The 15375-nt window shown below is 29.7% G+C and overlaps 1 protein-coding gene and 1 long non-coding RNA gene across 3 annotated transcripts in view; one reads left to right on the plus strand and one right to left on the minus strand.

Moving 5' to 3' along the window:
• LOC106677317 (alkylglycerol monooxygenase) overlaps window positions 1–9777 on the plus strand; it is a 53385-nt gene extending 43608 nt beyond the window's left edge. For both annotated transcript variants that reach the window (XM_014415157.3, XM_014415158.3), the window contains exons 8-10: window positions 4626–4760; window positions 6511–6624; window positions 7929–9777. In XM_014415157.3, coding sequence (XP_014270643.1) covers window positions 4626–4760; window positions 6511–6624; window positions 7929–8192 — 513 coding nt within the window. In that variant the 3' untranslated portion in view covers window positions 8193–9777. The remainder of the gene's footprint in view (window positions 1–4625; window positions 4761–6510; window positions 6625–7928) is intronic.
• The window catches only part of LOC106677318 (uncharacterized), a 109055-nt gene that overhangs the window by 63909 nt on the left and 29771 nt on the right, over window positions 1–15375 (minus strand). Inside the window, exons 4-5 of the long non-coding RNA XR_001342576.2 lie at window positions 8550–8635; window positions 5513–5625 (exon numbers count right to left, since the gene is read on the minus strand). This is a non-coding gene — a long non-coding RNA (uncharacterized lncRNA). The remainder of the gene's footprint in view (window positions 1–5512; window positions 5626–8549; window positions 8636–15375) is intronic.

Genomic DNA, 15375 nt, shown 5'->3' on the forward strand with positions numbered 1-15375 from the left:
AGGACTGAAAACCAAAGTATTTTGATAATTCATAAATTTATTTCACTTTAACTGCTTAAGAGAGAACAAACAAGCAGAAAAGTATTGGTTAGTTATTTACAAATATTTGAGAGAAACCAGGGTTTGGTGAGGAATCTTCCAATAATAATCTAGAGGTTAATATTTTTAACTTCAAGTTGGCAAGTCGTCGCATGCGAGACCATAACAGATTAAGAGTATAATCGATTTCTTAAAAATAATTAGAAAAGGTGGACTCATGCTGATCTTTGAGTTTGTTGGATGTTATTTTCCTTCCTTCTTTTAATAGCATGAATTACTGTTATTAAAGTAATTGAGCATAATTCATCTAAGGTAGATCTGTTTACGATAAGTTGATTCCATATAGTTAATTTATTGATTAAGTATTAGTAGTCGCTATATTTTAGAGTACAAAAGCTAAAATTTGCATTTACCTCTTAAACATTTAGTGCTGAGGTAAAAGCGGATGTTAAAGTGAAAGGGGCATGTGTGGACCATATCCTGCACCATTTTATAGTCGTAAAGTTTTTCTCATTCTAAATAAGTAATATTAGTCCAATATTATTGGCAAAAACTTCCCATCAATTTCTTAAGGAAATTGATAAAAAAAGTCAGTTTTATAATTCATTTTACCTATACAAGTTATACCCTCCTTTTATTCCCATGACTTAATGGAAAAATCCATTTTGACAAATTTAAAACACCATAGCTGAAATTTAGGAAAAATAGTTTTCATACTCTTGTTCTAAGAGCCGTTCTGTGTAAACAGAATGTAACCCATTTACGTTTCTAGTGTGCATTCTCGCACTTACCCTATTTCTTAGAGGTATTTGCGTACATGTACTTACATTGGGACTCTCGAATTATTTTCAAGGATTTTCTGTTGAGAGGAATAACGTATTCACTGACAGAGTTTCAAAATTAAATTATCACTAGCTTTAAACGCTGTAATCTCCACTTCAAAGTTCTAATAAACTCAATTTTTTTTCCTTAACATTTCCAATTACCATTAAATGCAAAATATTCTGTAACACGTTCCCGTGGCGTTGAGGCTTGTCTGAGTACTGACAAAGTTTATTAGAAAATAAAAAAAGAATTATAATGGAATGTTTCTTCATAACTAACTCCTCCGTACGTCGTCTCTTTGATTGACTAAAAATATATTAAATTATAGGTTTCAAGAGGGACTGATTAATGACCGAAACGTGGCCTAAATATGAAAATAAAGAAATTATAATGAGTGCTTTCGTGTTATAAGTGGACTAAAGTTAGACCAAGAATTTAGATAAACGTATGAGATAAGTTTCGAAGAACGACAGTAAGAAACCAAACTAATAGAAATCTTTAAAAGGAGATTTCACTAGATAGACATAATAAAAAATTATATCAAAGTATATATCTAAAAACTTTAAACTTCATATTAAAATTCTCAAAAAAACACAAATTACTTTTCGACTGCAGTTATTAAATTTTAGATGTCAGCCATATATGAATATATTTAGTTAAATAAATTAATATTTAGGTAAATTTATTTAGTTAAATAAATAAAAATTGTAATCAAGAAAACGTCATGATGAACGAATGGCATTGATGTATTTTTTGGTTAATTGTCATTGGTTCAAACTTCGACATTCGTTCACAAGGATTGCCAATTTGTAACCAACATTAAAGCGTTTAAACGATTAACACGAGGAGGTCCCTCACCTCCGGATTTAAAATAGCACCATTTTAGAATGGATATCTCATAAATAACAAATAAACACAACAGGTAACCTTAAAATACTAAAGGTAGTAAAAGGTAATACCCAACACATATTACTTTTCTTTTTTCTCAGTAATGCACTTATTAATTCACTTTTTCATTTCTGTTTTTAGAGGGATAGGAAAAAAAAAATTTTAACGATTAAGTATATATACGATATATATTTTAATTTTTTCGATCAATTTCTGTATCTTTTCTAATTAATCATACCAATTCGAAATTGACGACTTCCTGAAACTATTATGTCTGTAACAACAATGCTTAACTATTTAAAGCAAAGCCGGAGGGTGTATATTTTCATTGCATCCTTAGTATTTTCTTCATAAACTGAGTATTAGAAGTGAGTTAACGAATGACAAACGTTTTTATGATTATTCAAGCATTGCTTTCATATTTAACAATGCAATCACTCAGCAAGTTCTATTGCTATTAATTGAAAACTAATTCTTTGAAAGTTTGATACGGGCGGCGTAGACGAATGGGATTTTTTTTTTTCAGAACCCCTTTAATCTGAAATAAAACATAATATTAATGAATATATACATAAGAGTATAAGGTCTGAACTTTCTCCTTTTACTGTAACAGGGCTACATTTTGTACAAGGAGATTTTGTACTGATGAAATGGGCTGAATTTCATGCTGAGATCATGGTGGTGAGTCAAGTGTTTGGGCACGCTTGATGATTGTGATGGCACTATAACTAAATCACTAAAACTAACAACTAAAGTTAAAAAAGTGTCTGTTCCACTGGGTGTGATTGGTTACTGGTGGTACAGTTGCCGCCTGGTAGGAGTTGTAGAGGGCGAGGGTGTGTGGAACAGCGGGTTAATGTTGATCTACATTAAAAATACGTGATAGATTTATAGATATCTTCGCAGATTGAAAAGTAATACACGATTGAATAGTTATGGCGGATTTCATTAACTATAATCTTTCGATTTAGCCTGCGATTGGCGTGATAGATAACCGGGAGTTGTAAAGCTACTTAAATCTTCGAAAATTAGAGAAACTGGAGAGGCGAACGAATGACACTTTATCCCGGACACAGTTTTTCTCAGCTTCTATCTGAGATTAAAAAAAAAACTTTGGATAAATTAAATAGTACTGTAAGTCTCAAATATGTAATTTACTTTTAAGGTTTTATAGAAATGTACAATGACGGAAAGGTCGGTTCAGGGTAGGGTGAGGGATTAGCATTTCGATGTTTAAAAGTTTGAGTATTTAATCAAATTATTAAATAATATCGAACGTAGAAAACGATAATAATGTAAGTTCGTCCGGATTTACAGCGAACTGTTAGACTGGCATACCCATTTACGTGTGTGAGCCCATACCATATGGAGTGGAGTTTCCATCCTGCAAGGCTGTAGGTCCCGAATACCTGCAGGACTTGACATATCCTTCACGATGAATAAAAACTAATAAAAAAAAAATATGGGGGAATACAACTCATTCTTTCAATTCATCACCTCTCCAGCTACCTAACCTATTTATAAAATATGCTTTGTGGAGGTCTTCAGATGTAGGATGCCTCAAATCTTCAATTGGAGTCAGATCTAATTAATAATAAGTAATAGTTTTCACAGATATTTCTCAACGACATCATTTATTGAAAATGGTACGAATAACGAAGAGAAAGCGTTTGACAATTTCTAGGAGGAGGCCCAAGTCCTCATCATACAAGATTAATATTATTTTCTAAAAAAATTAATATGTAGCCTCCTGCTCCTAAGAGGTTATGATGGGATAATTATACGCTGTGCCAAACAAGAAAATTATTTTGGTCAGGATCATTATATCACAATTATTTTTGAGAAAATATGTTTTTATAAGATGAGGATAGCATTTATGCAACAATTATATAAAAAAAAAAATTTGAATTCCTTCGTCATTTCAGTAAAATTCATTGCGGTATACGAATAAATTTAAACAAGTATAGAGAAGCGAAAGCTCTCGCACTAGATACCTACTCTTCGTCCACTTAATACATTTGAAGAAAATAAATGAAATAAAATCTAGCAAATTCTTAGTGTACGATGCATAGGTACGATGCCGATACTAGCAATCGCTGTTTACACAAGTATATCCACACTACAGAGTGGCAGAAACCTCGAATTTCAAAGTATCCTGAAAATGCAAATGGACTATTTCTTTGAGGTATGGGACTCTTTTAACGAATATATTTCAAAAGTTTGGTCACGAATATAAATCCGTAGTTTAGTTATTCTGTTAATATAATAATAAAATTATTATATATTCACGAAATTAATATTACTACTAGTTTAGATATTGGGAAATATATTTTATATTTTCAGTGGAGATTTACAGATTTTTTCTATGAGTAATATGTGATAAAGTGTTTAAAAAAAGTTCGGAAATAATAAAAAAAAAAATTAATTTTCGTTTAAATAAATACTTCTAATAGTTCATAGGGTAAGCACTTCGTACTTACGTGTTACTGGAGTCAAAATGTTTACACCTCTGTTTAACAATAAATAAAAAAAAAAAAAATGAATAATTTGGCAAATTCAGTTTTACCAAATCTTCAAGTATGCTTGAAATTCCTGAACCCGCGGATCTGCTCTGAATAGTCGGCAGATTTGCTGCTTTAGGTTGTTTGGCAATAGCAACCTAGACACCTCGATTTGAACTGCAGAAAAACTGTCATTCTTGGGCAATATCTGGGCCCGCGAGACAGTTGTAGAGGACCTTACTCACTGAGCTACTCTAATCTTCTTGCAATTATGTAATATAATAATATTAAAATTTTCTGTTAGAAAAAAAAAATAACATTTTGAACGTTTTAAATTCCTGGCATTTAAACCAATTTTTTCTTTGCTTTCAGGTGTTCTACAACAAAAATGTTTGGAATAAATTCAGAAATATGGAGGGTTGGCAAAACAAGCTGTCTTCTATTATCAAAGGACCGAGTTGGTTGCCTGGAAGGCCTTGGGCTGGGTGTGATGCAGATAAAATTGATGTGAGACTAACCTCAGATTTTTTAAAAAATAATGATTATGTATTTTGAAACGTATAATTATAAAAAAAAATATTATTTATGGAAACTTTGCATGGATTAAATTAATTTGAATAAATAATCATGGATAAGCTTAGAATAAAAAGATGGTCAGCATGGCTGTAAAAAAAGATTCATTCAAAATAGAACTAAAACTAATTGTTATACAACAACATTTTGTCCAACTTTACAGGGCTCCATCAGGGCTAAAAACAAGATACAAAAAAAACATTTTGAAATGGAATAGGGCTATAAGAAGGCATAAAAATATATTGTAAACTGACTATGAAATAATGTAAAAAATATCGTGAAAATGATATAAAAATGGAAAACATAAATTAAAATAAAATGAAAAATAAGATGAACAGAATAAAGAGTAGATAACAAATACAGTAATAAATAATTAGCATAAAATTCACAGGTGGAGTATTACTGAATAATAGAATAGATATAAGTAAAAGTAAAAAAGTGTACAATGAAAACTTAAACAAGGAAAGACATAACGTAGAAGGAAATAAAGTAAACACATGGTGGAATAGTAAATAAATCAAGAGGAAAAATAAATGTAAAAAAAAAAAAAGGGAGTAATAAACACATGAGGATATTAACCTCTCGTCTAGCAAGTAACCATAAGAGTGAAGAGTTGGCAGGAGTGGGCAAATAGTTTAAAAGTGCTAGTTAAACATTGTTGGTGTATAATAAATATTTTGAGTCACCTTGTTTTACTACCACCTAGACTATCTTCCTTCATTAATAACATACGTTCCACTAATAATCTTCCAATACAGATAAAAATGTGATAGCTCTTTCACACTGAACAGTGTCCATACTGAAAGATAGATTGTGCATTAATTGTAATAAAAAATATTAATTTACTGTCTTACAACAGAATTATTGGTTAATTACTTATAATGTCTTTGAAACTATTTAATACTATAATTTTGTTAAAAATTGTTTTATTAGTCAATTAAAAACTTCCAAGATTTCAAATATTTAAAAAAATCTACAAATCAAGTAACATTTTCATAGAATTGAGTTAATGAGAAATAAAATATAGGGTGTTTTTTTAAGCCCGATAGAACTTGAAATTGTAAAAAATAACACAAAAAATTAAATTGTAATCAAAATTTTTTTTTTATTCGAAAGATCAATACGTGACATTAACATTTGAAAATGATTTCGGGCATATGGGCACCGCGGCTGTTCTTGACGAAGCGCATTCTGTAAAATTGTGTTCAGCGATGAGGCGCATTTTTGGCTTAACGGGTTTGTTAATAAGCAAAATTGCCGCATATGGTCGTGCGATTTGACACCTCTCGATTATTTCCTGTGGGGCTACGTGAAGTCACTGGTTTATGCTGATAAACCAGCAACAATTGACGCCTTGGAGGCCAGCATTGTTCGTGTTATTCGTGACATACGGCCAGCAGTGCTCGAAAAAGTGGCCCAAAATTGGACGTCCAGAATGCGCTTCGTCAAGAACAGCCGCGGTGCCCATATGCCCGAAATCATTTTCAAATGTTAATGTCACGTATTGATCTTTCGAATAAAAAAAAAATTTTGATTACAATTTAATTTTTTGTGTTATTTTTTACAATTTCAAGTTCTATCGGGCTTAAAAAAACACCCTACAATATATTAAACATAATAATGTTAATAGTTTTTTTAGTGGAATAGACAATGAGCAATACTTTAAAAACCTTAATCATTTCAGGTAAAAGAAAGAGAAAAGTATGATGTGCAGCTACCTTTATGGTGTAATTGCTATCTTGTTCTACACTTCATAGCTGTAGTCGTCAGCTATCACGATTTAGCTCAGAAATACATGGTAAAATTATAAATAATAACTATGATTTATGAACATATTTTTTTATGATAGTTATTATGTCAATAACAGTCATTAACAGGTATAATTGCTAATCTGTTTCTTTTTTTTAAAATAAATTAAAATTTTTAAAAATGACTTTTATGCAAAGCATATATATTATTAATGAGAGTATCATTCATGAAACAATTTGAAGATTTCATAATATAAAATATCAAGTCAATGAGGAATACTAGGAGAAAATTATCTCTAACTATTTATTAATAATTTGACTGAATATTTATAAAATTAATCATTGACAAATTTTCAGCTCAAAAACAAGTCAATACTCAAGCAAAAACAATTTTTTTTATATATTACTACCTCGTTAATACCTTTTATGAAAATTATACAAATTGAATTACATACTCTGATTTTAAATGAAAGATAAAAGTGGTTGATTACGAATAACAAATTAGCCAATTTAGCAATCTAAATGTTGTTAGTCTTGTTTTCATTTAGGTCATCCTTTCAAAAATATGCCCATTTCTGGGTTTTGCTTCTGTAATTTCTAAATTTATATACTTAAAAAAAAATTATAAACAATTAAGCCAAAGTACATCAAACCTAATCCTGGATTTTATCAGAAGTTAGCGAATAAGATATCATTAAGGAAAATAAACAGCATTTTTTATTCTTAATACCATTAAGACGGTTTAATGATAACATTATCTCAAATGAAGCTATTTCTGCAATCTAATATCTAATTACATCTCCTGAATTTAAACAAAAATGAAAAATTAATGTTGGTAATCACAGATAAGCAATGCTTCCCTTCTCTGAAAGTATTTTACGATAATAAACAACTAATGAAGAGAAATACAACCAGATAGAGATAAGAGCTCTTTAAGCTTGTCAATAGATTCACATAAATACCTATCTTTTCTTGTGGCGAGAACCCATAACCCCATATCGTCCCCAACAATAGCTAATTTTTCAGAGTCTGAAAGTTTTCAGAGTCAAGCAAATTTTAATGAAATACCATAAAAGAAAACTCCATAATGTTTTTGTTCTTATATTCCTTTAAAATGACAATTTTTTTTTAAATATTGAAACCATATCCTATTAGTAACGACATTTTTTATTTGATTTATGAATTATTTAAGTTATATTAAATGAAATTACAGCTTTTCTTATAATAGATAACATTACTCATTGTTCTATTGTATATATAACTATAATATAATTCTTAGAAAATCATAACACTATTGCCTATATCAATATATTGTTTTAAGCTGAACTAATTAAAGTTTTAAATATTTTTTTAGGAGATGACTCCTCTGACAGCTTTGATCTTTGTTCTCTACATAATTGGATCACTGACACTGATTGGAATGATGTTTGAGAATCGAAGGAATATTTTTCTTCTGGAAGCATTTCGTTGTGCCATATTAGCACTTGCCCTACACCGAAACGCACTTTCGGTTTCATTGCCTTTTCTTAAATGGTTTTTTGTTTCATCGGTGGTCTTCTGGACACTACACTTTGCCAGGATTATTCAGATAATGTGTCTCAAAGTTAAGAAACTTTAAATTTCAGTCTAGATCTAACAAATTATACATCTTATCTTTACAGCAAAGATTTTGTAAATAATTATGTAAATAATTTCAAATATTTAATGATATAGAGTAATTTTTTATATGAAATATAAAGACTTGAAATATGTTATAATCGGCCACCATAATAAATTTAATGGCCTTTAGTAAAATACAAACTTCAATGACTGTCAAATTGTATATATAGTTAATAAATCTAAAATATTAATTTTATATTTTAAAAGAATATTTTTACTTATCTACATTTGTTAACACTCTTGTAATGATAAGTGTAAACAATGTAAAATAAATACATTTTTATAATTATGAAAGAAAATTTCTATCACTACATACCTAGAAGAGTACTGATGTACTGATTATTGATCATTTTTTTCCTTGTTCAGATCTGGAATAAGAAATTGGAGGCCTGTGGTCTTACCCTGTGGACCACCAAACATGTTCTTATTATTAGCATTCTTATTAGCATCTAATGAAATTGAATAAATAACAATCTAGTAATTTTATTGATTTTCAAAATGGGATTATTCTGAATTAAAATAAAAACATTATTATAAAATGGTGTTCAATAGCTATTTAACAATGTCAATGAAGCTAAACAAGGGAAAAGTATGTGAGAAGGGGGATGGTCAGGGTTGCGATCAAGAAAAACAAAAATTGTTTTCAACTATTTATTAATAGCCAATGTTGTAACCCTTATTGCAAATCTTTATCAGAACTACAATAAAAACATACACACTGGCTTTATCTACTTTCCATCTTTTTATTTTATCAAATTAGTAGAGAAAACTACTTTTGTTTTTCTTGACTGCAGCCCTGACCATCTCCTTCTAACTCATAAATGGTTGACATGTGAGACATATCTGACACATGAGAAACCAGACTTTTTCTCAATTGTAAGGCACATCCAGGTCAGATGACTGCGTTAGATGGCATGTATGCCCAGTGAATCATCTCAGCTTTATTAATTATAACACCTACTCGAAGACCGACCTGGTGAAAGGTGTAGAGAAAGATCACACTTGAGGTGGCTGGAAGAGGTGGAGGACATCTTGAAGAGGATGGGAACTAGAAGAAAGTAAATGCTTGCCCGGGAAAGGAGAGAGTGGAGGAAGCTGACAAGAGAGGACTATGTTGTTGCAGGACTGTAGGACTAAGAATAAATAATATCATGTTTATAAAAAGTGGCTGTTGATGACTATCAAACATTAATTAATAAATACACTCAGAAATAATTAACAAACAAAAATTATAAGAAACGTTTATTTTCTTTTATTAGAAACTAAAAAGTCATAGAATATGTTACAATATGTATAACAGTAATAATTAAAATCCTAAGTAGTCTTTAAATTAGATTAAAAGAAATACACTAATTAAAATGTTAATTAAACACTCTTCAACTTTATTAATCTTAAGTCATACCATCATTCATCTACCAACCCAGAATAAAAAAATAGCACACCTACACACACACAGAAACAAAAATTTAGTTTATTATATTATTGTACCTCAAGGATAACTTTTTCTTGCAACATAATAAATAAGTAAAGCTCCTTAGTCAAAATTTAAATTGTCAAAAAATTTCCTTCCTACCTTTCCTATGTTCTCTGATAGATGTAAACATAAAATTATCCAAAACATAGAGAAGATCCGGAAAGAGGGATTAGCCACAGGATAAGAAAATAGTGGCAGTTAGAGCAACATATTTTCATATAATTTCATGCACTCAGGTATCTACAATTGTTATATAGAATCCCAGAGCCTAAGGAATCTTCTCCACTATTATCAAAAAATCGAAGACCAAAATCCAACATTTTATTCCAATTCATTAAAATTCAATTCTGTTTTCATCAGAATATTTTATAGATTAGGGGCTTCACAAAACCACTAATGGATTTCAAGACAGAAATGGTATATTCTAGTAAATATAGCCTGCCATGAAATAATGGAAGATACTAAATTAACCCTTGAGCAAATAGATATTAAATCTCATAAAAACTTCCCTTTTTTTCAAAGTTAAAATATACGGCATAGTTTCTACAGTTCCATGATTCATTAATATGAACTGCTCAGGGAGAACCAGAACATATTCTTCCCTTTTTCAACCTCACAAGCTAGGTATAATCATACTTTTTATGTAATGCTACATAGCAAACAATCAGATGCTACCAAATATTTTATTTATAAAAAATAAAAAAAAGAATTTTTAGAAAATATATACCTAGTAGTAATTGTCTTCTGTTTAATTTAAATTTTCATTAGAATAAAAAAAATATATAAGTTAGAAATAAATGTTCTTCAGGTTTTTGAAAAATCTAATAACTAATTGTTATCCACATAATTTCAAAACTGAACTGCTCAGCTATTTCTGAAACTTTTTTTAGAGAAAAAAAATTTCAGCTAATCTTAATGGGTCAAATTACAGAATGTAATTAAAGGAAACATACTAATTGAACTGATAAATGCAACCAACACTTTCGTTTATTGTCTTTCATAAGCTCTATTGATTGATTCAGCTTCATACAGCACTAAAGATTGATTTTGAACAAAATCTATAGTAATATAGAGAAGAAACGTTGGATACCTAGGTTTTATGTTTCCAAATCAAAATTATAGAAAACATTATTGACATTTCTTCTGAAACACGATTTAGAAAAATACTTGAAGGTTCTTATTGCAGATATGAGTTCAATTACAGTAATAAAAAAAATTAAGTCATACAATTTATAATTTTATATACCATTTAATAAATATTTTATTAGGTACTAATGTAGAATGAAAGTTATATGGACTTGGTCGATACTTCAATTACATAGACCAAGCTTCTAAGCAAGCCTCCAAAAGTCATAATAATTAACAGAATTATTTTAAATAAAAATTTCCTTTGAAAATCAGAAACCTGATTATAGAATTAAAGGAAATATTTAAAGAAAAAATTACAGTATTATTGATAATTACTGGATTACTTTATAATTGGTTCTTTATATTTATAGTTAATAGAGATGTTGTTTATTCAATATGTTGGTTTGCCAATGAGATTTTATATCTAATGTTCCTACTTTGAACACTGACATCAACAAGATAAGAAATTATAAATTAAACATTCAAACAAATATTCACCTGAACTTGACATTAATTTCAGCATTAAGAATATAAATAGTCTATGAGGGGAAAATTGGAAACTATTCTCAAATGTGCAATACAGTGTTCACAGATTAGTTTGGGTGAGTTTAGGCCCCAGTTTGATTTCAAAGACTAATGGGAAGGATTGAGACAGTAGTTTCCAACCTTTCTGCACTCCCATCCCCTACCTTTTTTTTTTCTAAAAGCACCACCACCCCTCTTCCCTCATTTTTCCTAACGATCTGACATTCTAAATTGTCAACTGATATTCATATTTATTTAATAGGCTAAAAAATAACGCCCAATATTGTAGAGCATTTTCTCGGAAATGGACATAAGTGATGTCCAGACCATTTGTAACCTTCATGATTTTGGAGCGAGAAATTTTTTAATTGTGTTTCAAACTCTATCTGAAAGTGAAATCTTTCTTTTAGAGGTGAAAAATATGTGCTGTACAGAAAACATGTTAAATCCGTCGATATGTTATGGCCCTGTCCTTCTCAAGCACGATTTTCCCTATTTAAACATTTTGGAAGTCTTTGCTGAGCAAAAATTACCGAACCCCTTCTGTTATCACAGGGCAGACTCAGTTTTTGTTATAATTTTACAGAATTACCTCAGTATACTGAAACTGATGATCTTCCTCATTATTAAGTCTGATAGGTTACAACATTAAGATGAAATGTGTCCATGTAAGTGTCCAGAGCATTGCAGAATAGGGATTGTTCTTTACATTTGTTTCTTGAATTATTGGAACCACTGCATGGTGTGGATCCAGGTTGTAAGAAGACTTGAACGACTTTCCTTTTTCATAATAAACTTCTCTAATTGTTGATTCATTTGTTATCTAGTGAAGTGATGGTCTAAGAGGGTATAAATTTTTGCTTATGGGATATGAAACTTACGGTTTTAATAAATTTGCCTTATTATGTCCAGACCTTACCATGTTCAAACACTGCTGCAATTATCTGAATAAGTATCATACAGTATCCTTGAATGTAAATCATTTTTATTCGTAGGTGTAATTTTAAGTTATGGCTTTTCTTTTTGGCTTAGGCTGTCTTATTATGATCTTTGCAAATATAAATGTCCTTAATACCACTCTGAATATGCATTTGAATAAATAGCATAAAAAAATGTATAACTGGTTTAAAAAAAAAAAAAATTAGGAACCCACCAGAACAGGTTATAAAAAACAGGTAGGCTGGAGAAAAATAAATAAACTGGAATTGAGCAAAGAATTTTTCAAATACGAGTTTAACAGATTTCGAAAGTTCATCCATTTTTTAAAAGAAAATTTAATAAAGGCAAGGATATTTTTTCGGTAAGGTCTATCTTCTTTTATACAAAACAAAACATACAAATGAAGGATGAATGCTAAATGAAATGGCTCAATCATTGTGTTACATACATTGCATTTTTTACAGGCACTAAAAAAATGTTAAAATTTCTAATAAAACTAAACAAAAAATAAGTTTTGAAAGGAATAAAAAATTACCTATATTATCATTGATATGATACCATTATTATAAAATTATCATAAAATATATATAGACGTGTGTGCGCACTTACTATAAACCCATCATCACGACTGTTACTTATTTACAATACTTGAAGCAGATGACAATAGAATATATACACTAATTGTGTATATAAAACTCTCAGAAAAAAACTCTGCTTTCTTTTTGTAGTTCATAATATCTGCGAGCAATAATACAACGTGCAAATGCTTGCCGCCAGGGAGGCAATATACGCAAGGCAGGGGCTTGTAGAGGGTGCAATAAGAATCGATTTAAAATATATAGTCAAGAATTTTGTTGAAAAAATATTTGCAAATAGCAAACCATTTCAATCTATAATAGATAATATAACATGCTTTTATCATACTCTGTCAGTAAAAAAAAAAAAAGAGAGTCAGGAAAAAAAAATCTATAGAATCTAACTCAGTAAGAACATTCAATTTAGACTTAAACTTCAAACTTTCACATGAACGAAGACAAGGTACATGGGCGTAGGCTAAGGAGAGCAGGGGGGAGCCCCAGCATCCTCTAGATTTTTGGGGCCCAAAAAAAAGAAAGAAAATAATAAACTTATTTGATAGATTATTTCTTTCTGGAAACACGCTATAATTAGGAAGGTAAAATTGTTGAGTTGACATCTTCACGGATCACAAGATCACAGCCACACCTTCGAAGGGATTGGATGGATATATATCAATTCTTCGATAACAAAAAGTAAGATTCAATGAGCACAATTATTCGTCACATAATTATCTCTGAAAATAATGGGAGAAACAAATAAAAAAGAATCTTTTTTAGATTCCATTCTTCCTATTATAACTTACAGTTTGCCGGTTTAGTTATCTTAGAATGTTTGTTGAAAATAAATCAAAGAAGGCAACTATCGAAGAGGTGGTTAATTTTTTTTTATTTTTACTAGCAATCCTAGAAGGTTGCCATAGAAAACCTCTTCATCAGCTTTTATATGTTTTTTTTTTATTGTGTGTATTATATGTATTTATGTACAATAATTAAGTTTATGCTCGATTTTTAAGTTTCATTTAAAATAATTTATTATAATTATAGGTAATAAAAATATTAAAAGTAATGATTGGATTTTATGAAGTAGAAATAAAATGGTGGGGGTATTCCTTGAAATGATATAGAATTACATATCTTACATTTATACAACGTCACAGAATGGATTATATACATATATGTGTGTGTGTATGGGCTGAGGTCTGCTCTCCCCTTGGCGAAATCCTGCCTACGCCCATGTCCAAGGATTGTGAATAATTGTTATAAATAAAAATAGTTAAAGCCGTTCTTATTATGAACTATGCACTGAAGGAATTATTAATAAATTATGCTTATACTGGCATTATTAAGTAATTTTGTATGAAAAAAAATTATATACTCTTCCTATATAACAGTATAGTAGTTCGGTATTCACAATATATTACTACATTTATTATATTAATAAAATAAAATACATTAAATATTGAGATAGGGAGTTCTTTGTGTCATTTTGCTCCGGCCCTGGGCTCAGCAGACTCAACAAACTTGACAAACTCTTTGTTAGTATGAACATATCAAACTGAAGACGCTTTCTGTAAAGTTATTTTTTGTTTTATTGATAGTTAATTTTACTCCTCCATATAAATTTTAGATTTACAAGGTTAGGTGCATGTGTATGGAACAGGCATGTATAATCCAAATTTAACCCGGTTGAAACCGGGGCACAGGCAGTACGTAAATAAAATTTAAATATATTGATTTAATTTAATTTTAAATTATTATTTTCATAATTAGGAAAGTTTATAATGTACAGTGGAGTACCACTAATTAAAACCAAGGAGCTTCCGATTAGGGAAAAATTCGTATTACTGAACGAAAAAAACCTTTTTTCCTTTATAAATTACAAGTAAATTTAAAAACAAAAATTATAAATGTATCTACATGCATTTTTTTCAATAATTGTTCAAATTTTTTTTTAAAACTATTTCACCTATTCGGTACACTGTCAAACCGATTTATTATAGCTGCTTTCTTCTCAAAAGTTAATATGATATGTTTCCTTTTAAAGCGCCTATTTCAAATTAAGAAAACTGTTTTAACAGAAAGTAACCATTTATAGGATGATTCTTTGAAAAAAAAAATCTAGCTCAAAAAAATGAACTTCAACAAAATTTGCCAAGAAATACTCGAGGTGGTGGAATGTGTTGAAAAGCTAATAAAATTTTCTTGGAAAACAATCTTTTTGCTTGTACATTTATACAAATGTATTTTTAACTGGATTATTGAAGCCTTAACATGTAAGGTGGTGATAATATGGTTTTATTGAATCTATGCGTATATTTACTGCATACGTAAAATCAAATTTTCATTTTTTTTTTTAAGGGGTAGTTCGGATTATGGAATGTTCCGGATTAGTGGGGTTCGAAGAAGCGAGAGTCCACCGTATATTAAAAAGAAAGCGGTTCACATTTAGTCTGGGAGCCCTTAGTAAAAAAGGTGACTACTTCCACCCTAAGAATTAG

The sequence above is a fragment of the Halyomorpha halys genome, unplaced genomic scaffold, assembly GCF_000696795.3.
Source record: "Halyomorpha halys isolate HHAL.00 unplaced genomic scaffold, Hhal_1.1 Scaffold94.1, whole genome shotgun sequence".
Taxonomy (NCBI): Eukaryota; Metazoa; Arthropoda; class Insecta; order Hemiptera; family Pentatomidae; genus Halyomorpha; species Halyomorpha halys.